This window comes from Herpailurus yagouaroundi, unplaced genomic scaffold, assembly GCF_014898765.1.
Source record: "Herpailurus yagouaroundi ecotype Mexico unplaced genomic scaffold, PumYag 29, whole genome shotgun sequence".
NCBI classification, from domain to species: domain Eukaryota; kingdom Metazoa; phylum Chordata; class Mammalia; order Carnivora; family Felidae; genus Herpailurus; species Herpailurus yagouaroundi.
The window spans coordinates 122,927,468-122,948,465 of NW_024412377.1; the positions used below are offsets into that span (position 1 = coordinate 122,927,468).

The 20,998-nt window shown below is 42.9% G+C and overlaps 1 protein-coding gene across 7 annotated transcripts in view; it reads right to left on the bottom strand.

The window, feature by feature from the left end:
• The window catches only part of LOC121016760 (protocadherin gamma-C4), a 99,957-nt gene that overhangs the window by 69,311 nt on the left and 9,648 nt on the right, over nucleotides 1-20,998 (bottom strand). For 2 of the 7 annotated variants that reach the window (XM_040454608.1, XM_040454619.1), the window contains exon 3: nucleotides 17,477-18,535. The exons of 1 other annotated variant lie outside the window; for it this stretch is intronic. In XM_040454608.1, coding sequence (XP_040310542.1) covers nucleotides 17,477-18,535 — 1,059 coding nt within the window. Of the gene's footprint in view, nucleotides 1-1,434; nucleotides 1,675-4,723; nucleotides 8,640-10,157; nucleotides 12,927-17,476; nucleotides 20,547-20,998 lie in introns of those variants that run through there. 4 more of the 7 variants (XM_040454578.1, XM_040454571.1, XM_040454533.1 and 1 more) reach the window with 4 other exon arrangements.

Genomic DNA, 20,998 nt, shown 5'->3' on the forward strand with positions numbered 1-20,998 from the left:
GGGTCGGAGGCGCTGACTTGGGCGATGGAGGCTCCTGGAGGGTTGTTTTCCATCACGCGGACCACGTAGGAGGCCTGGTGGAAAACCGGCGCGTTGTCGTTGACATCGCTGATATGCAGGGTGATGCCTGTACTGGAGGATAGGGATGGCTTGCCCTCGTCAGTGGCTGTGATGGTGACATTGTACTCTGCCATCTGTTCCCTATCTAGGGCATTGTCAATCACCAACTTGTAATAATTCTTGGAGGTGGATTCTAATTTGAAGGGAACTTCTTCCTGAATATAGCACCTCACCAGTCCATTTTCCCCAGAGTCTCGGTCTCTCACTTTAAAGAGAGCTATTACGGTTCCAATGTCTGAGTCCTCGGGAATCTGGTTAGAAAAGGACATCAACGTGACCTCTGGGGCATTGTCATTCTCATCAACAATTTCAATCTGAACATTACAGTGAGCAGTGTGTACCCCTCCATCCTTGGCCTCTACACTCAACATATATCTACTGGTCTCTTCAAAGTCCAATGTACCATTGGTTGTAATGTCACCAGTATTTGGGTTGAGATTGAAGAGAAGGCTGGTACTTGTTGGGGCATTGAGGAAGGCATAGGTAATCTCTGCATTAACGCCCTGGTCCTGGTCCGTGGCCATCACTTGCAACACAGAAGTCCCCCAGGGCACGTTTTCTCGGATGTTAACTCTGTATGTGTCCTGGCTGAACAATGGAGCATTATCATTGGCATCAGTGACCTGAATCTGGATCTGGGTGGTTCCACTTAACGGAGGGTCTCCACCATCTATGGCAGTCAGGATTAACTGGTAGGAACTCTGCTGTTCTCTATCCAGAGGTTTTTCCAGAAGTAATTCTGGGTATTTACTCCCATCAGGACTTCCCTTCGTTGTCAGGGAGAAATGTTCATTGGGGTTGATAGTGTATATCTTCAGGGAGTTACTTTCTACATCTGCATCTTGTGCAGAATCCAGAGGGAATTTTACACCTGGTAAGGCTGACTCGCAGATCTCCAAGTCAATGCCTTTTGCAATGAAACGTGGTGCATTGTCGTTAATATCTTGGATTGTAACAATCACATGGAAAACATTCATGGGATTTTCAGCGACCATTTCAAATTCTAGTGCACACTCGGATTTCCTCCCACAAATTTCCTCTCGATCTATCCTACCGTTCACTAACAAATCCCCACTCTCTGCACTCACACTGAAGAAATTCTCTGCACTAACCCGCAGTTTTCGAGCTGGCAACTCCTGGACACTGAGCTTCAAGTCCTTGGCGACGTTCCCCACTCGCAAGCCTTTAGCCAGCTCCTCTGGAATTGTGTACTGGATGTGCTGGGAGATAGTCCCCCACAACAAAGACAGCAGGAAGAGAAACAGTACCTGAATTTTCATCCATTTGGCTTTTCTGGAGCTTCTTTGCATTTTTTTAACTCTCCGGGAAGCTTCTTTTCAGGATGTCTCTGGGATGTTTAAAAAAAAATCAGTGACAGCACCTAGACTTTTGTGATTTGAGGGTAGGACTTGTTTGTCAGGAACTGGTGGGTGCACTGGCGCTGCCTCCGCGTTCTGATGTGCGCAAGACAAAGCAGGAAAACACTGCCCAACTTTCACGCAGAACTGAGAACCCCTTTCTTCCCTTCGGTCAACAGCGGCGCTCGGAGGTTGTCTGGGAGAATTGCATATTGCGGAGCCATTTACTCTATCTTTATTATTTCATAAGTGTTGCCATCATTTTACATTCTTTTTTGTATTAAAAATTTCACATGGCATACAACCATTTTTTTTTTCAGTTTTGGGGGCAAAAATATCTTTAATGATTCCACTGTATTTACAAACACTGGCATGACTAGTATGGATGTAACCAAAAAATTACTGGCTTTTTACCCACATTTGAGCGGATACTATGATCCTTACATTTTTGTGAAATGCATAACCTCCCTTATTTTAACTCCCTCCATAAATATGTTATCAACTCAGTAATACTTTTCAAAGATACAGTCTTTGCAAAAAAAAGAGTGAATCAAGACCCTAGACTTATTTTAATATATTGCTCAATTTTTTAAAACATAGGTAATCTTCCCATTAAGTACAGCACAGCACAGCCTAATATTTTAAAGTGACTAATTTAGTACACCTGCTTTTATACAGCTGAATCTTGTGAAAGATTTATTTTACTTATTTTTATGCAATCAGTGCTTTTTACTATATTAATGTATATACAACCTCCATAATCCCAATACTCAGCTCCAGCTGATTTATACCATTTATACCATTGAATTTATACCAATGAATTTGACTTGATCACTAGTAAATATTGGAGAGGCATTGAGAATCCTTAGACACTTCATTTTGGAACTTAGCCTTTGATCTTTGAACTCATATTGGGTAACTAAAGCAAATACCTTTATTTCAAATGCACTGCCAAATTATATACCAATGTAGTGATTTATTCCACTGCTTTGCACCCACCATACTCATATTACACCCCAGTCAAAACAGATGATTATCTATTTTCCGAAGATGTTATTTTCATTTTTTTCTCTACCTCATGACTTTATATCTTCTGTTCCTTTTGCCATAAATCCTCCACCTTTCTGTTGTAATGAATTCTTGCCCATCCTTTTTTTAAAAATTTTTTAACGTTTATTTATTTTTGACACAGAGAGAGACAGAGCATGAACGGGGGAGGGTCAGAGAGAGGGAGACACAGAATCTGAAACAGGCTCCAGGCTCTGAGCTGTCAGCACAGAGCCCGATGCGGGGCTCGAACTCACGGACCACAAGATCATGACCTGAGCCGAAGTCGGCCGCTTAACCGACTGAGCCATCCAGGTGCCCCTTGCCCATCCTTTTAAATGTAGTTTTTGGTGGGGGCACCTGGATGGCTCAGTCGGTTGAGCATCTGACTTCGGCTCAGGTCATGATCTCACGGCTTGTGAGTTCGAGCCCCGCATTGGGTTCTACGCTGACAGCTTAGAGCCTGAAGCCTCCTTCTGATACTGTGTCTCCCTTTCTCTCTGCCCTCCCCCTCTTGGGTTCTGTGTGTCTCTCTCTCAAAAATAAATAACTTCTAAAAAAATTTTTAAGTCCTGTATGGTGAAAATGGAATATCTGAGACTTTTCATTATCTATACAAATAGATAGAAATTGTACTGCCTTTGTACTATCTGTACACTTTCACAGTATTTAGATAAATGTTATTTATCTAATATTTAGGCTTTGTTTTATATAGGATTCTTAGAAAATTCTCTTTGAGTATCTAGAGTTCCCATGGCACTATCCATTTAATAATTTTTCTCTTTATGAGGAAAGTGATACTAGTATTATAAAGATTTTTCCTTAAAGAAGGTATTTTGAAGATTATGGGCCTTTTTTTCCTGTACTGTATTGCACGTTTGAGTGAAAATATACCTTTCTCTGCTCTCAGTTATTTTGCTCAGGCCCCACGTCTCACACTCTTGAATATATCTCTTTCTAATATATTGAGAGAGATATTGGTTCCTTTATTTGAATTCTTTTTTTTAATTTTTTTAACGTTTTTATTTATTTTTGAGACAGAGAGAGACAGAGCATGAAGGGGGGAGGGGCAGAGAGAGAAGGAGACACAGAATCTGAAGCAGGCTCCAGGCTCTGAGCCATCAGCCCAGAGCCCGACGCGGGGCTTGAACTCATGGGCTGCGAGATCGTGACCTGAGCTCAAGTCGGACGCTTAATCGACTGCGCCACCCAGGCGCCCCTTCCTTTATTTGAATTCTAATGAAATATATTTGGTCTCATTTTGTTTGACTCTCTGAGGTGATTTCATGGGTGAATATAATTTCATAAATTTCAAAATAGGCCAACAATTTCTGGCTCAAAAGACTTGTAGGACTCCTATTTCATTGTTGGAGTGGCTTGTCTGGAAATCTCCTGCTGAGGCTGAGACATATCTCCTTGCATTTTTAAAAAATCCTTCTCAAAGGACAAGACATGCCACTCCAAAACTCATAATGATTTAGGCAATTGACCTTCCCACCTTCAAGCAAAAAGCTGAAATCAGTATGAGTGCACACAATCACCCACACATACTTTCGGCATACATAGTAAGGACTACAGGACAGATAAAACCATTTGACCAATCTGTACATTTTTTTACCCAACAATTTTTATGTCATTGAGATGAAGAGTTTGGCCTGGCTTGGTAGGAGCTGAGCATCATTTTATTGGAGACTAAAATATCTAGTATTCATATTTTTTACTTGTATCAGTCAGGATAAGCTAAGTAGTTGGAGTGACAAACTTCAAGTCACAGGAAGTTAAGATGAAGAAGGTCTATTTATCACACGTATACACATCAATGTAGGACAACCACAGGGCTCTTTCTTGGTGTAGTTATTCAAGCAGTAAGGTAGAAGGAAGAGTCACAACTTCAAAAAATAACTTAGAGATCTGGAAATTCTTGCAATGCCATTGGGAGCTTTCCCCAGGGAGAAGCACATATTACCTTCATTTACAATATATTGGCCAGAACTAGTTACCTAGACCCACTCGGTCATAACCAGGTCAGGAAGATCCGCTCTACCAACCGCCCAAAAGAAGAGAGGAACTAATTATTTAAACAACAGAACTAATGACTACCATGTTGCTTTATTTTCAAATAAATGTATATTAAATATTTATAAAATCACACTGGCATACCTGTTCTTTATAATATTCCAATAAAGAAATAAACCTACCTCGAGTAGGTTGGGGTCTCCTTTCGTTTCTAGTAAATCTTGAGATACCAGGAAAGACTCGCTTTTCCCACAGCTTTCTCCGCTGAGGAGCGTGTCCGCATAGTTGGGCTGCGGGAAGATCACGTGACTCTCCCGGGAGTCCGCCCTGAGGGAGACCTCCTGGGAATAGGTCTGCAGGAAAGTGCGCACCCCATCCACGCCCACAAAGTGCGTGGCGGGCACGCCAGCCAATCCAACCCCCGCAGCCTGGAGCAGACGGGACGAGCGCCAGCGCCTCAGCCTGAGTCCCAGCAGCACGATCACAAAGGCCAGAAAGATGCAGGAGACTGCAGCCACCGCCACCACCAGGTACAGTGTGAGGTCAGAATCGTCTGGGTTGGCGGCGGTCCTGATGCTGCCCAGATCGGCCAGGACGTCTGGGATGTTGTCAGCTACGGCCACAGTGAGCGTGACGGTAGCCGAGAGAGGGGGCTGGCCGTGGTCTTGCACCGCCACCACTAGGCTTTGCTTGAGCGCATCTCTGTCCAGCAGGGCCCGTGCAGTGCGCACCTCGCCCGTGTGCAGCCCCACCGTGAAGAGCCCTGGCTCGCTGGCCTTGAGTAGACGGTAGGACAGCCAGGCGTTCTGGCCAGAGTCTCTGTCCACCGCCACCACCTTGGTCACCAGGTATCCGGGCTCTGCGGATCGGGGCGCGAGCTCCACGCCTGTGGAACCATCAGTGGGGAGAGCGGGATACAGGATTTCTGGAGCATTGTCATTCTGGTCCAGCACGAATATGCTCAGTGACACATTGCTGCTGAGGGGTGGGTTCCCACTGTCACTGGCTGTCACCAATAGCTGCAGGTCTCTAACCTGCTCGTAGTCAAAGGAACGGAGAGCATACAGGACACCGGTGTCGGAATTGATGGAGACATAAGTGGATAGAGGCGCCCCCTGGATAGTATCCTCAGTCAGTGCGAAAGTGATGTGGGCGTTCTGGATGCTGTCGGGATCCTGGGCGGTCACACAGAAGATGGAAGCTCCCCTGGGATTGTTTTCGGGAATGTAGGCTGAATACGAGGCCTGACTGAAAGCAGGTGGGTTGTCATTGATGTCTGCAACATGCAGAGTGATATGAATGTTCGTGGACAGTGGGGGGCTTCCTCCATCTGTGGCTCTGAGAGTGATGTTATATTCAGACACCTGTTCACGATCCAGAGATCTGGCTGTCACTAAGCGGTAATACTGGTCTATTGATTTTTCTAAATTAAATGGCACATTTCCCAGGACAAAAACTGTGACTTGTCCATTTTGCCCAGAATCTCGGTCATGCACATTGATAAGGGCAATTTCTCTTCCAGCAGTAGCCTCTTCTGGGACTGATTCAGTAAGAGAAGTGATTGTTACTTCTGGGGCATTGTCATTCACATCCAGAACTGTGACTAAAATCTTAGCTCTTGAAAGGAGACCAGGTCCATCTTGTGCTTCAATTTTAATTTCATAGAACATAGCATCCTCATAATCTAGACTTTTTAATATTGATATATCTCCAGTCACTGAATTGAGATAAAAAATCTCAGTGACTTTCCCAGGCATTTTATCTAGAATATAGGACACTTGAGCATTGAATCCTTCATCAGGGTCAGTGGCATTCACTGTGAGCAGTGTGGTACCCACTGGCAAGTTCTCTTGAATACTTAATTGATACTCAGATTGAGTAAATACTGGTGGGTTGTCATTTGCATCCAAAACTATCACTTGGATGTACAAGTTGCCAGAGTGGACAGGATTCCCACCATCAGAAGCAATGAGGACAAGCTGATGAACTTTCTTTTGTTCACGGTCCAGAGCCCTCTCCAACACCAGCTCTGGGTACTTGGTCCCATCAGAGACATGCTTCACAGTCAGAGAAAAGTAGTCATTGGGGTGGAGATGGTAGTTCTGAAGGGAGTTCATGCCCACATCTGGGTCAAATGCAGTCTTAAGTGGAAATCGAGTTCCAGGAGCCGCTAGTTCGCCAATTTTTATTTCCAATTTCTCTGTTAGAAAATCAGGAGCATTATCATTAATGTCTTTAATTTCTATTTCTACTTCAAAAATTTTCAATTTGTCTTCTACAAGGACGTTAAATTTTACAAGACACAGCGCGCTCTGAGCGCAGAGCTCCTCCCGGTCTATCCTGCTTGCGGTGACCAAGCTGCCGCTTCGCGGGTTCAGAGCAAAGAGCTGCTTCCTACCTCTAGAGATGATGCGGACTCCACGCTCCGCCAGCTCCCAGGGCTCCAATCCCAGGTTCTTGGAGATGTTGCCCACAAAGGAACCTTTGTCCAGTTCCTCTTGCACTGAGTAGTGGATCTGCCCGGATCCAGTCTTGCATAGCGTCCACAGAAGCACAAACAGCAGGGCCAATCCTCTGCAGTGTCTGAATCTCAGGTATTTAGTCATTTCTTCTTTGGTGAATTATTTTCTGTGAATTCCGTTCCAACTACCCACGACGGACTCAAATCTTATTTGTTTTCAAGGAACTAAGCCTTTTATGGTTCTATTTTATGGGTCACAGAGCTGGTTGACTGACAGGATGAGCTTTGTAGCAGCTCGGATCTTCTGGAGTCTGATTGACTGGTTCTTTGCTTTTTAGGAACAAGGAAATGGTGGACAAGCTCGCCAGCCCCGTTTTCCTCCTTGAGTGGTCAGCAGCGACACTCAGAGGCCTAATGGTTTACTGCACCCTTTCAGATAAACCCAAGTTAGTGATTTTTAAGTTTCCCAACACCCAAAATCTTCTGTATCAGAGGTAATGGGATTGGTGTCTATTTCACACAGTTCAATTGTTATATGTTAAAGTATGATATATGTTAAAGTATGTTCCTTAGGAAGCCATGCTCTAACCTTAAGACCACTAATATTGCTTCAAACATGCTGGAGTTACTGTTTTGAAATGTTCAAAGTTTAAAAACCACACCGAAATATCAGCTATATTTATAGGTTATACTCATTAAAGTTTGTCCTTGATAGCCTGACATCTTAGTTTCAATATCTGTAATTGAACCCATTCATTAAACATAATTGGGTGTTAGACAATATGTGAGGATTCAAGGTAAATGATATGAATATAACCACTTCCTCCCCAAAGCTAGGTAGATATAAAATCAAACAAGGAATTCCAGTGCACTGAGATAATTACCATAATGGAAGAAACCAAAGGTAATGGGAGGGCCTCCAACCTGGCCCTGGAGGTTAGCAAAGGCTTTCCCAAGAAACATGAGAAAAGTGGATCAGGGAAAAGGCCTGGATATGAGAGACAACAGTATGGCAATTTCTAGATGTGAGAGAGAAATCACACAACTTCAGAGTACTGGAAGTAGTTCACTTTGTCTAAATCTAGAGTAAAGGTGGTTTTTAAACACCAAAAGTGAAACTAGTAGAGATAAAATTTTGTTTTATGTTCCAGAAACCTTTTCTCTGTATTTGTTTTCCTCTCCAAACACAGAAATAGAAATATATTTGTCATTTCAATTATGCAGTGTTATAAACTTATCCATAAGGCATTTATTCTTGTGAAAAGATACTATACACACTAAAAGAAACTTTGTCTTTAATTTTCCTCAGTTTAAACTTTATTACTTAGAAGTAAAGATGTTATGATGTATTATTCCACAGTGAGTTCCAGTTTTAGCTCATAGAGAATTATGTAATAGTAATAAACACAAGAGACTGCATTGACTCAGATCAACTCTCCTCAAATGCCCTAAAATATAATAAAAAATCACAGCACCTTGAAAGATGATAATACCATTAAATACAATACTCAGTATATGATTGCTTCCAAATCACAATTTAAAGTGATCCCAGTTACATAGAATATTAGTGTATTTTTTTGTTCTTCATTATTAAATTTTTTTTAACGTTTTTATTTTTATTTTTGAGACAGAGAGAGACAGAGCATGAACGGGGGAGGTTCAGAGAGAGAGGGAGACACAGAATCTGAAACAGGCTCCAGGCTCTGAGCTGTCAGCCCAGAGCCCGACGCGGGGCTCGAACTCACGGACCGTGAGATCATGACCTGAGCCGAAGTCAGACGCTTAACCGACCAAGCCACCCAGGCGCCCCTGTTCTTCATTATTAAAAACATAACTGAAACACTAAAAGCCAACATAGAAAGAGGAATGAGGAAGACAGTGGTTGTGAGGGAGACTGAAGTTAGGTGAAGGATTGGAAATATTTTTAACAGTTGTTCTGAGAAGGAATCTTTGAGAAGAGAGATATATAAGAAGGATCTTTAAGGGCTATTATTTTATATAGACTCTGAATCCCTTGAGGACATATTATTTTTAAAGATAAAAAGTAAATATGGTTTCCAGATATGAGAAAATAAAAATATCAAAGAGAAATGTGTTTACTATTGCATTACCCATTTATTATAGAGCAAACAAGAATTCAATCACTTCATCAACCAACACAGAGCTACTTTAAATACTTTTTTTTAACATTGATTCATTTTTGAGAGACAGAGGGTGAGTTGGGGAGGGGCAGAGAGAGAGGGAGACACAGAATCTGAAGCAGGTTCCAGGCTTTGAGCTGTCAGCACAGAGCCCATTGCAGGGCTCGAACCTATGAACTGTGAGATCATGGCCTGAGCCAAAGTCAGACACTTAACTGACTGAGCTACCCAGGCACCCCAACACAGAGCTACTTTAAAAGTCAGTGGAATTTTTAATTACGTGGAGATACCATGACATACTTTCCTAAGACACAGTGAACATATATATTTCTAAATTTCCATATTTTAAATAGGGAAGATCATATGAATCAAATAAAATGAAGAAACTCACTGTCAAACTGAAGGAAAAATATTACAACTGAGTGAAGGCATTAGACAACTAAAGTGTTTCATTATTCATAGGTTGAAATATAACAAAACCCTTGGATTTTAAAGCACTTGATAAACATAAAATTCAGACTTCCTTTTTTTTTTTTAAATAAACTCTACCACCATATGGAGCTCAAACTCCCCACCCCAAGATCAAGAGTAGCATGCTTTGCTGACTGAGCCAGCCAGCCGCCCCTCAATCTTCATATTTTTAATAGAGAAAGAATTATTGATCCAGGTAGACAAGAAGATTTGCCCAGGGAGGAGAAAGAAAGTATGAGAAACCAGATACACCATTTCCTAATGCAATGCTCTTTGATAACCTGAATATAATATTCACCCAATACTAACTCCTGATTTAAATTCATGATACAATGATCCTAGCCTCCTCTTCCCCCGTAGAAGGTGTAAACACTTAGAACTACTGAGAAATAATTCACCAGGATTCATGTCCTTAAAAGGGATATATTCACAACTAAATATGCAAAACAGAAAACATGTGGTAAACAATGGAGGCAGTGGAGTAAATAAACATATTTATTTATTTTAGCAATGCCTCATAAGTATACCGTGAAGGGAGTTTACCTGGGATGTTTCTTCTCCTTTGTCTTCAAGTAAAGACTGAGGTGATGATAGAAAATCCTTTTTCTCACAGCTCTCCTGGCTGAGGAGCGTGTCGGCATAGTTGGGCTGGGGAAAGATCACGTGACTCTCCCCGGAGTCCGCGGTGAGGGAGACCTCGTGGGAATAGGTCTGCAGGAAAGCCCGCACCCCGTCCACGCCCACAAAGTGAGAGGCGGGCACGCCCACCAGCCCGCCTCCTGAAGCCTGGAGCAGACGGGATGAGTGCCAGCGCCTCAACCTGAGTCCCAGCAGTACTATGACAAAGGCGAGGAAGACGCAGGATACTGCGGCCACCGCCACTACCAGGTACAGTGTGAGGTCAGAATCATTTGGGTCGGCGGGGGTCCTGGTGCTGCCCAGATCGGCCAGGACGTCTGGGATGTTGTCAGCTACGGCCACTGTGAGCGTGACGGTGGCCGAGAGAGGGGGCTGGCCGTGGTCCTGCACCACCACCACCAGGCTCTGCTTGAGCGCATCTCTGTCCAGCAGGGCCCGTGCAGTGCGCACCTCGCCCGTGTGCAGCCCCACCGTAAAAAGCCCTGGCTCGCTGGCCTTGAGTAGACGGTAGGACAGCCAGGCGTTCTGGCCAGAGTCTCTGTCCACCGCCACCACCTTGGTCACCAGGTATCCGGGCTCTGCGGATCGGGGCGCCAGCTCCACGCCTGTGGAACCGTCGGTGGGGACGGCGGGGTACAGGATTTCTGGTGCGTTGTCATTCTGGTCCAGCACGAATATACTCAGTGACACGTTGCTGCTGAGGGGCGGGTTCCCATTGTCCCATGCAGTCAACCTCAGGTGCAAATCCTGGAACTGCTCATAGTCAAAGGAGCGCAATGCATAAAGGATGCCAGTGTCAGAGTTGATGGAGATGTAAGAGGACAGGGGTGCATCCTGAAGAGTGTCTTCAGTCAAAGAGTAAGTTACATGGGCATTATCGTCACTGTCAGGGTCATGGGCCACCACAGAAATGATGGAAGCACCCCTGGGATTGTTTTCAGGAATGTAGGCAGAGTAGGACATGTGAGGGAAGGTGGGTGGGTTGTCATTAATGTCTGCCACCTGCAGCGTAATGTAAGCATCCGTGGACAGAGATGGTTTTCCTCCATCTTTAGCAGTCACAGTGATGTTGTAAGAGGAAAACTGTTCCCTGTCAAGGGCTCTGGTTGTAACCAGTCGGTGGTAATTGTCCACTGATCTTTCTAACTTGAAAGGAAGGTTCTCTGGGAGTGAACATGTGATAAATGCATTCTGCCCAGAGTCTCTGTCATGTACATTAAAAAGTGCAATTATGGTTCCTGGAGGAGAGCCTTCAGGAATTGAACTGGTAGAAGATGTCATGTAAAATTCTGGGGCATTGTCATTCACATCCAGAACAGTCACAATAACCTTTGTTCTGGTCAGAAGGCCCGGACCATCCTGAGCTTCAATATCAATTTCATGGACTTTGGCATCTTCATAATCTAGACTCTTTATGATTGTTATATCTCCAGATGTCGACTCAAGCTCAAATATCTCTGAGGTTTCTCCAGGATTTTTCTCTTGAAAATATGCTACTTGGGCATTGTATCCCTCATCTGTGTCAGTGGCGGTGACTGTGAGTATCCGGGTACCTACGGGCATACTCTCAGGAACACTTACACGGTACTCAGGCTGTGTAAATATAGGTGCGTTGTCGTTCGCATCCAGGACAGTCACGTGGATGCGGGAGGTGCCAGATCGGACCGGGCTGCCCCCATCCAAAGCCACAAGGACGAGGTGGTGAACAGCCTTCTCTTCGCGGTCCAGGGCGAGCTCCAGCACCAGCTCAGGGTACTTGTTCCCATCCACTCCGCTTCGCACAACCAGGGAAAAGTGATCATTTGGGTTCAGTTCATACTTCTGAAGGGTGTTTTCTCCTACGTCTGCATCGTGCGCACTCTTGAGAGGAATTCGGAATCCTGGCGTAGTGGTTTCACTGATTTTTAGCTCTAGTTCATCTACTCCAAAGCGAGGGGCATTATCGTTAATATCTGTTATTTCCACTTCTACTGAATAAATATTAAATTTGTCTTCCAGGAGTATGTTAAAATTCACCAGGCACTGCGCGCTCTGAGCACAGAGCGCCTCTCGGTCTATCCTGCCTGCGGTAACCAAACTGCCGCTTCGCGGGTTCAGAGCAAAGAGCTGCGTCCTACCTCTGGAGACGATGCGGACTCCACGCTCTGCCAGTGTCAGGGGCTCCAGCCCCAGGTCCTTGGCGATGTCGCCCACGAAGGAGCCTTTGTCCATCTCTTCTGGCACAGAATAGTGCATCTGTCCAGCTCCGGCCTCCCACAAAACCACCAAAAGAAAATACAGCCGATCAAGCCTTCCGCGTTGTGATAACTTTTGCAGAGCCGCCATTTCTTCTGCTGCAATCTTTTCTCCCAGGCAACTTCCAGAATCCAGTTTTATTCCTCTGTATTCCTCAGGGTCTGTGGGGATCAGCATTCACAGGACCCAAGTCACTGTAGAGAGAAATTTGGGCTGCTGCATTTTTTTTTTTCCGCCCGGAAGCTTGAGTTCTAAATACCCACTCCTTTTGTTGTGGGAGCCGGAATGTTGGACTGGATGTGTTGCAGCCTTTTACTTCTTAGGTGGTCAACAGCGACGCTCAGAGGCCTAAGTAATTTCTGCACCCTTTTAGACAAACCCAAGTTATTTGCTTGTTAGCTTTGTGACTTTCAAGTTGCTTTGAAGAATCTTAGAGTTTTACCATACCTTAGAAGTAGCTCTTTCAAGTCAGGAATCTTTTTCTCAGGATTAATAAGAATGTGTAAACAAATGTGACCTTGATAGTAGTTGGTAGGAAAGTATGCCTAGTGAACACTAAAGGCATTAATCAAGGCTGCCACTGCCCTTGCTCCAAATATCTTCAACTTATTTTATATTCAAAGGCAATAAGATCAACTTTAGAACATTAGCTAATTTATCTTCTAAGGCTATACATTTTGGATTTCTGTGCTTCATGGCTTAGGATTTAACTTCAACATCTGTATTTTAAAAATTATCAGACACTACTGTATACCTGACACCAATGCCTGATTGATGCTGGAGAAAGAAATGGTGAACGTGATGAACACAGTTCTTGTTCTCAGGGAGCTTACAGGATAGGAGAGGACATAGGAAAGTAAACAGAGTATTTCAGTACAATATGCTAACTGATACAAAGGTGGGGACCACTAGGCAATGAGAAGGGTGGGTCAGTACTTTTCCAAGACATTATTGAAGATGACTCCTAAAGGGTAGGAATGGGTCAAGAAGAGGCTGGAGTGGTGTTCTAGAACCTCAGTACCAATGCTTGGAGGTGAGAGCCAGAATGGAAGATTAAGGAAATTGAAGGTTTGTTCTTTGTTCTTCTTGTTCAAGATTGTTTTGGTTATTTGAAGTTTCTTGCTACTTTGTATGAATTTTAGAATGGGCTTTTTTTCTATTTCCGCAAAACAAGTCATTGGGATTTTGATAGGGATTGCATTGAATCTGTAGATTGCTTGGGTGGTTCTGGAAGTTTTTGATAGGTATTCTTCAAGTTAAGGATATTTTCTTCAATTCCTAGTTTTCTAAGATTTTAATCACATGCTGAATATTCTCAAGAGCTTTATTATGTCTCTATTTAATTGAATGTATGGCTTTTTATCTTTAATCTCTTAATATGGAGTTTTGCATTATTAGATTTTCTTATATTGGAATATCCTTGCATTCCTGAAATAAACCCTAAGTCATAAGCTATAAACAAAGCTTTTAAATATATAGTAGGTAGGGTTTGATAATATCTTAATTAAGATTTTGAATCAACATTCTTTTTAAAAAATATATTTTTTAAGTAATCTCTATACCCAATGTGGGGTTCAAAATCAAGACATCAAAATCAAGATTCACATGCTCTTCCAACTGAGCCAGTCAGGTGCTTCTAAATCAACATTCTTAAGTGAGATTGCCCACTTCTGTATCACTTCAGTCTGTTTGCCTTTGGGTTTCTTCCGTGTTGAACTTTTACCATTTTTACTTTTTTTTTTTTTTTGAGACAGAGCTTTTTTTGGGGAGGACAGAGGGGAAGGGGGAGAGAGAGAGAGACAGAGAGGGAGAGAGAGAGAGAATCCCAAACAGGCTCCACACTCAGGGCAGAGCCCAACACAGGGCTGGATCCTATGACCTTGGGATCATGACCAGAGCTGAAATCAAGAGTTGGATGCTCAACCAACTGAGCCACCCAGGTGCCCCCAATTTTACTTTTACCTATTCCTCTGAAAATGGAAAAAATTGCAAACAATTGGTATCAACTCACCTTGTTTTCTAGTAGGGCCTCCACTTTTTCTTAGATTTTTAAAAATATTTTCATCAACATTGTTTTGATGCTTTCAAGTCTCATTAAATAATTGTTCAACATCCCTTATTGTAGCTCTCTAAAGATTATCTGTTCTTTGTCTTTGACAATATCTGGTTTTACTCTGTATATTATTTCCCACTCATTCTTCTTGCTTTTTATCAAGTTGTTTTATTTTTTCCCCAGTTTCTCTTGCTTTTCTTTATCCTTTTCCAAGACTTTGTTTTTAATCAGATTTTGGGGTTTTCTTTTAAAATCTTTAAAAAGAATTTTAGCCATGACATCTGCCTACTGTATATTAGTCCCACCATTGGACTTGACAGAATTTCAATTTCTTCCCACCAGTTTCAGTATGACTTTTACTGTCTGCTTCTATTGTTAAAAAAAAATTTAATGTTTATTTTTTTTGAGAGAGAGAGACAGAACACAAGAAGTGGAGGGGCAGAGAAAGAGGGAAACACAGAATCGTAAGCAGGCTCCAGGCTCTAAGCTGTCTGCACAGAGTCTGACAAAGCAGGGCTCAAACTCCTGAGCTGTGAGATCATGACCTGAGCTGAAGTCGTATGCTCAACTGACTGAGCCACCCAGGCGCCCCTCTATTGTTTTTTCATTAGAATTCTTCCTTGTTTGCATATCAATAATTTATACTCTTACCTTGGTTATTTTTCCTATTATTTTCTTTAAGTTTATGCTGATATAATGTGGGTTTTTTTGCCTTGTTTCTTGAGTGGCTTGCTAAATTCACTTATTTTAAATAATTTGTTTTGTTTAACTTTTAGTTATTGTATTTATCAATAAATTTACCCCTAAATACTCTTTTAGCTGTATTCCACAATTTTAAATAATATTTTAATTTTTGTTCCTTTCTACAGTAGTTCTTATTTCCATTGTGATTTTCTTAAATCCAAGAGTAATATAGGAGTATAGATTTAAATGTCCAAACTTTTTTGTTTCCTTTTACTATTTTTAAATGTTTGCTTTGTAATTTTTCCAGCTTTATTGAGGTATAATAAATAAAATTGTAAGATACACATAGAAGCAAAATTTTTCATTAATAGGAGCTGAGAAAATCCAGAATTGAAATAACTTATATTATTAATAGAAAGTATACTCCAAACAGATAATAAAAATAAAAATCAACACTTAGACATATAACAAGAATCAGAGAAAATTTTTTAAAGCCTTCAGAGAGAAAATGGAGATACCTTAAAAATGACAATTTGTTGAAAGTATCTCATTAGCAACAATAACTCTAGAAGACAATGTGTTTCAACATTTTGGTTTGTACATTTATTTTAAGTGGAAGAGTATTTTATTTTATTTTACTTTATTTTTGAAAGAGAGCATGAGCAGGGGAGGGGCAGAGAGAGAGGGGGACAGAGGATTCCTGTCAGTTCTGTGCTGACATCAGCAAGCCCCCAAGCCCCGATTCGGGGCTCTAACTGAACAACCATGAGATCATGACCTGAGCTGAAGTGAGACACTCAATTGACTAAGCCACCCAGGTGCCCCAGAAGAGTTTTTTTTTAATTGGTCTTTTTCTTCTACTTTCTCTCCCATTCTCCCTCCCTCCTGGGTTCAGGGATTTGTCTCAAATGGTTTTGAAATTATTCTATCCCAGGTCCCAGGCCATAAGTAGGTCTTTTAGTGGTGTGCAGCTGTAATACTATGAATATTACAACTCAAGTCTAAGAAATTTAGTGTTCATTTTCTGAAGCCAGCATCTGGATCTACCTCTCTCCCTTGGTCTGCAGGTTACAAAAAGTTGTCACCACAGGAATTGGCAGGCAGCCAATTTGAACTAGCTCAGGGGCTGAACTGCTTATTTTAGATTCAAGTAGTATGTGTGGCTCAGGTCCCTTGTTTAGCCCAAAGCACTTTGTTCCTGTTATAGTGCTGGAACAACCTGTTGATCTTCAATGTCTGCATCTAAGCCAAGCCTAGAATTTCTACAGCTTTAGCCTGGCTCACCACTTTCTTTTCCATCTTTGGTCCATTAATATATTTATCTTTTATTTGTGCCTTACCATGCTTTGGCTTTCCTCTTTTTATATTTGGTATATCTCTTTAATTTTACTGGAGCAGAGTAAGTATATCAAAGCATGGACTTACTCATCTATGATACATTTCCTGTGAAGAGTTAACACACACATTAAAATGAAATATATTCTTAGTTTGTGTCAGTTTCCATTATGGGCATAATATACAAGATAGGAGGCTCTGAAACTATTTCTCAAGTTGCACAGTAAATTTTCCATCGTTCACTTTATTACCTCATTTCATAAGTTACTTAAACATCTAGTGTATTCTCCAGCATGCATAAAATATCTAAAAATAACAGACTATGCAAAGGGCTAAGGTATTCAACAAAAATTTACAACTTACATAGATTTGTATAATTTAATCCTAACACAGATAAAAATATTACTTTAGACAATCTTTACCTCTTCAAACATCCCCAAATAAAATAGCACTTTGACAGACAACATCTATATTAAATTTAGGGACAAATTAGTATTTGTAACTGAGAAAAATTTGAAAACACTCTTAGTCACATAAATATTGATGGATCTTTTATAGTTAAACCCTATCCTTGCCAGGTAAGAGAATGGTAAACTCAGAAAAAATAAGATTATTTGGCCAGAGGAAAGCAAGAAAATATTAAAAGTCAGATCCCCTTGTTTCTGATGCAGTGCTCTTTCCACAACCAACATAGCATCTCACACAATACTCATTAACATTAGAGTTAATTTACAGTTTCCTTTTCAATGAAACAGCAATTATAATTATACCTGGATATAAACACACGATAATTTCCCAGAATTTGTAAACACAAATCTACAAAGCTATGTGGGAAATAGAACTGTTAGTAGTAAAAAGTGAAAGGTAAGTAAACTCTGTAATTATTTTTACCTAGATAAATTTACAAAACGTTTACCTGAGAAAATGCTTCCTTTTTGCCTTCAAGTAAATCCTGAGTTATCAGCAGAGGCTCGCTTTTCCCACAGCTCTCCTGGCTGAGGAGCGAGTCGGCATAGTTGGGCTGGGGGAAGATCACGTGACTCTCCCGGGCGTCCGCCCTGAGGGAGACCTCCTGGGAATAGGTCTGCAGGAAAGCCCCCACCCCGTCCACGCCCACAAAGTGCGAGGCTGGCACGCCAGCCAATCCAACCCCCGCAGCCTGGAGCAGACGGGACGAGTGCCAGCGCCTCAGCCTGAGTCCCAGCAGCACGATCACAAAGGCCAGAAAGATGCAGGAGACTGCAGCCACCGCCACCACCAGGTACAGCGTGAGGCCTGAGGAGTCAGGGTCCGCTGAGGGCTTGAGACTGCCCAGGTCTGCCAGGACATCTGGGATGTTGTCAGCTACGGCCACGGTGAGCGTGACGGTGGCCGAGAGAGGGGGTTGGCCGTGGTCTTGCACAGCCACCACCAGGCTCTGCTTGAGCGCATCTCTGTCCAGCAGGGCCCGTGCAGTGCGCACCTCGCCCGTGTGCAGCCCCACCGTAAAAAGCCCTGGCTCGCTGGCCTTGAGTAGACGGTAGGACAGCCAGGCGTTCTGGCCAGAGTCTCTGTCCACCGCCACCACCTTGGTCACCAGGTATCCGGGCTCTGCGGATCGGGGCGCCAGCTCCACGCCTGTGGAACCGTCGGTGGGGAGCGCTGGGTACAGGATTTCTGGCGCATTGTCGTTCTGGTCCAGCACAAACAGGCTCAGCGACACATTGCTGCTGAGTCGGGGATCCCCGTTGTCATACGCCATCACTCTCAGATGAAGGTCCCGGAACTGTTCATAATCGAAGGATCGCAGGGCATATAAAATGCCAGTGTCTGAGTTGATGGAAATGTAGGAGGATAGAGGCGCCCCCTGAATGGTGTCCTCTGCCAAGGAGTAAGTGACTAGTGCATTCTCATTGGTGTCAGCATCCTGAGCTGTCAAGGAGAAGATGGAAGCGCCTCTGGGATTGTTTTCCGGAATGAAGATAGAGTAGGAATCCTGGGGAAAACAAGGGGGGTTGTCGTTGATATCTGTCACTTTCAGTGAAATGTGGGTTTCCGTAGATAGAGTTGGAATTCCCTTATCTGTTGCTGTTACTGTGATGTTGTACCTGGAGGTAAGTTCTCTGTCCAGTGTTCTTTCTGTCACTAAATGATAATAATTATCATCTAACTTTTCTAATTTAAAGGGTAGATTTTCAGGAATGGAACATGTAGTGTCACCATTGTCTCCAGAGTCTTGGTCATGCACACTGATAAGAGCAATGATAGTTCCAGGAGGAAAGTTTTCTGGGACTGCAGTGGTGACAGATGTCATGGTTACCTCTGGGGCATTATCATTTATGTCCAGAACTTTGACTAGCACCTTAGCTCTGGCCATGAGGCCTGCACCATCCTGAGCTTGAATTTCCATTGGATAAATTTTGTATTCTTCAAAATCCAGGGATTCTTTATTTGATATTTCTCCTGTGTCAGAATCCAATTGAAATATCTGGGCTATTTTCTGGTCTATATTGTGAAATGAGTATGTTACTTCCCCATTGGCTCCTTCATCTGGGTCAGTAGCTTTTACCGTAAGCAGCCGAGTGCCCAGTGGCACATTTTCCGGGACACTCATGTGGTACTGTGTTTGATTAAATGCTGGAGGGTTGTCATTTGCATCTACCACCTGAACATGAATGCGGAGGGTTCCTGAACGGACTGGGTTGCCCCCATCAGAGGCGGTGAGGACGAGGTGGTGCACAGCTTCTTCTTCCCTATCCAGGGGACTCTGTAGCACCATCTCTGGGTATCGGGATCCATCAGATCCCTGCTGAACATCCAGGGAGAAATGAGGGTTGGAGCTTAGCTGGTAGTTCTGCAGTGAATTCATACCAACATCAAGGTCTTGCCCAAAAGGCAGAGGGATCCTGGTACCTGGAGTAGTTATTTCATTCATTTTAAATTCTACTTCCTCTAACTGAAATTGGGGAGTGTTGTCATTAATATCAATTATTTCCACTTCAACAGGGTAAAGCTTCATTTTATCCTCTACCAAGATGTTAAAACTCACCAGACACCGCACACTCTGAGCACAGAGCTCCTCCCGGTCTATCCTGCCCGCTGTGACCAAGCTGCCACTTCGATGATTCAGAGCAAAAAGCTGCGTCCTACCTCTGGAGATGATGCGAACTCTGTGCTCCGTGAGCTCCTGAGGTTGTAACCCCAGGTCTTTGGCGATGTTGCCCACAAAGAATGCTTTGTCTGTCTCTTCTGGCACCATGTATTGGATCTTCCCGGCCCAAGCTTCCAACAACAGCCCCAGAAAAAGGCACAGCAGGAACAGTTCACTGCAGCTGGGCTGCTTCCCCCGAATCACCATTGCTCTCTCCTTTCGTAGTTTTCTCCCAGTCTGGTACCAACGGTATTGTTTCTCTGTTCTTCTAAGCCCAAATTAACTGAATTTTCAGGAGATTTCAGAGCAGAAGGTGGTCCAGAAGTAGGGTCAAGGAAGCTTCAGGGAGGTTGTTTTCAATCTGGCGGTGATGGAGGTTCGTTCTAAGAAGCTTTTTATTTTTTTTCCCTTTGGGGATGTGTGAGTGTGTGCGCGCGCGCGCGCGCGCGCGCGCGCGCGCGCATGCTGCCTCTCTCTCTCAGACTGGTGAACAGCGGCGCCCAGAGTCCTCACCAGTTACTACACTCCTAGGTAATACTTAACCATTCCCTTCTCATTAACCTGACCTATCTTTCCTTAAGTCTTAGTTTATTGTCAAGGAAATAGTTAAGCATTGTACAAAATATGTATGAGAATTAGAAAGTACTATTTTTATTTAATCACATCTAACTGTTGCTAAATTGCAATGTACAGTAGAATCCCCCTATTTCCAAGCTATCTGCTTTCATGTAATATCACAGTGACAAAATCATACCTCCATTATGCTACTACAGCTTGACCATTTGACAGTTTCTCAGGCCACACAGAAGAGCAATTGCCTTTTGACTGGAGGATGAAAAAAACTGGAGGATAAGTAAACTTTTAATTTTTTTCTTTTAATGTTTATTTATTTTTGAGAGAGAGACAGAGCAGGGGAGGAACAGAGAGAGATGGGGGAACAGAGGTTCCAAAGCGGGCTCTGCACTGACAGCAGCTTGCACAACTGCTAGCCCAATGTGGGGCTCAAACTCAGGAACCTTGAGATCACAACCTGAGCCAAAGATGGTCCCTCAGCTGACTAAGCCACCCAGCTGCCCCAAGGCATAAATAAACTTTTAGGATGTAAGCTAGACATTTAAAAATTGGACTGTCCCATTTCATTTCCACTGTGCTTTGAATATCCCTTGGAATTTTAAAGAACGTGTTTTATCCCTAACCTTATTTTTCCACTTTTCTGAAGTTTTTGTATTATGTAGATTTTAAAAGATCTTTAATTCACTCAAAGGTAATGTATTTTGAATAAAATAACACTGGGCTCTTGGAATTTAC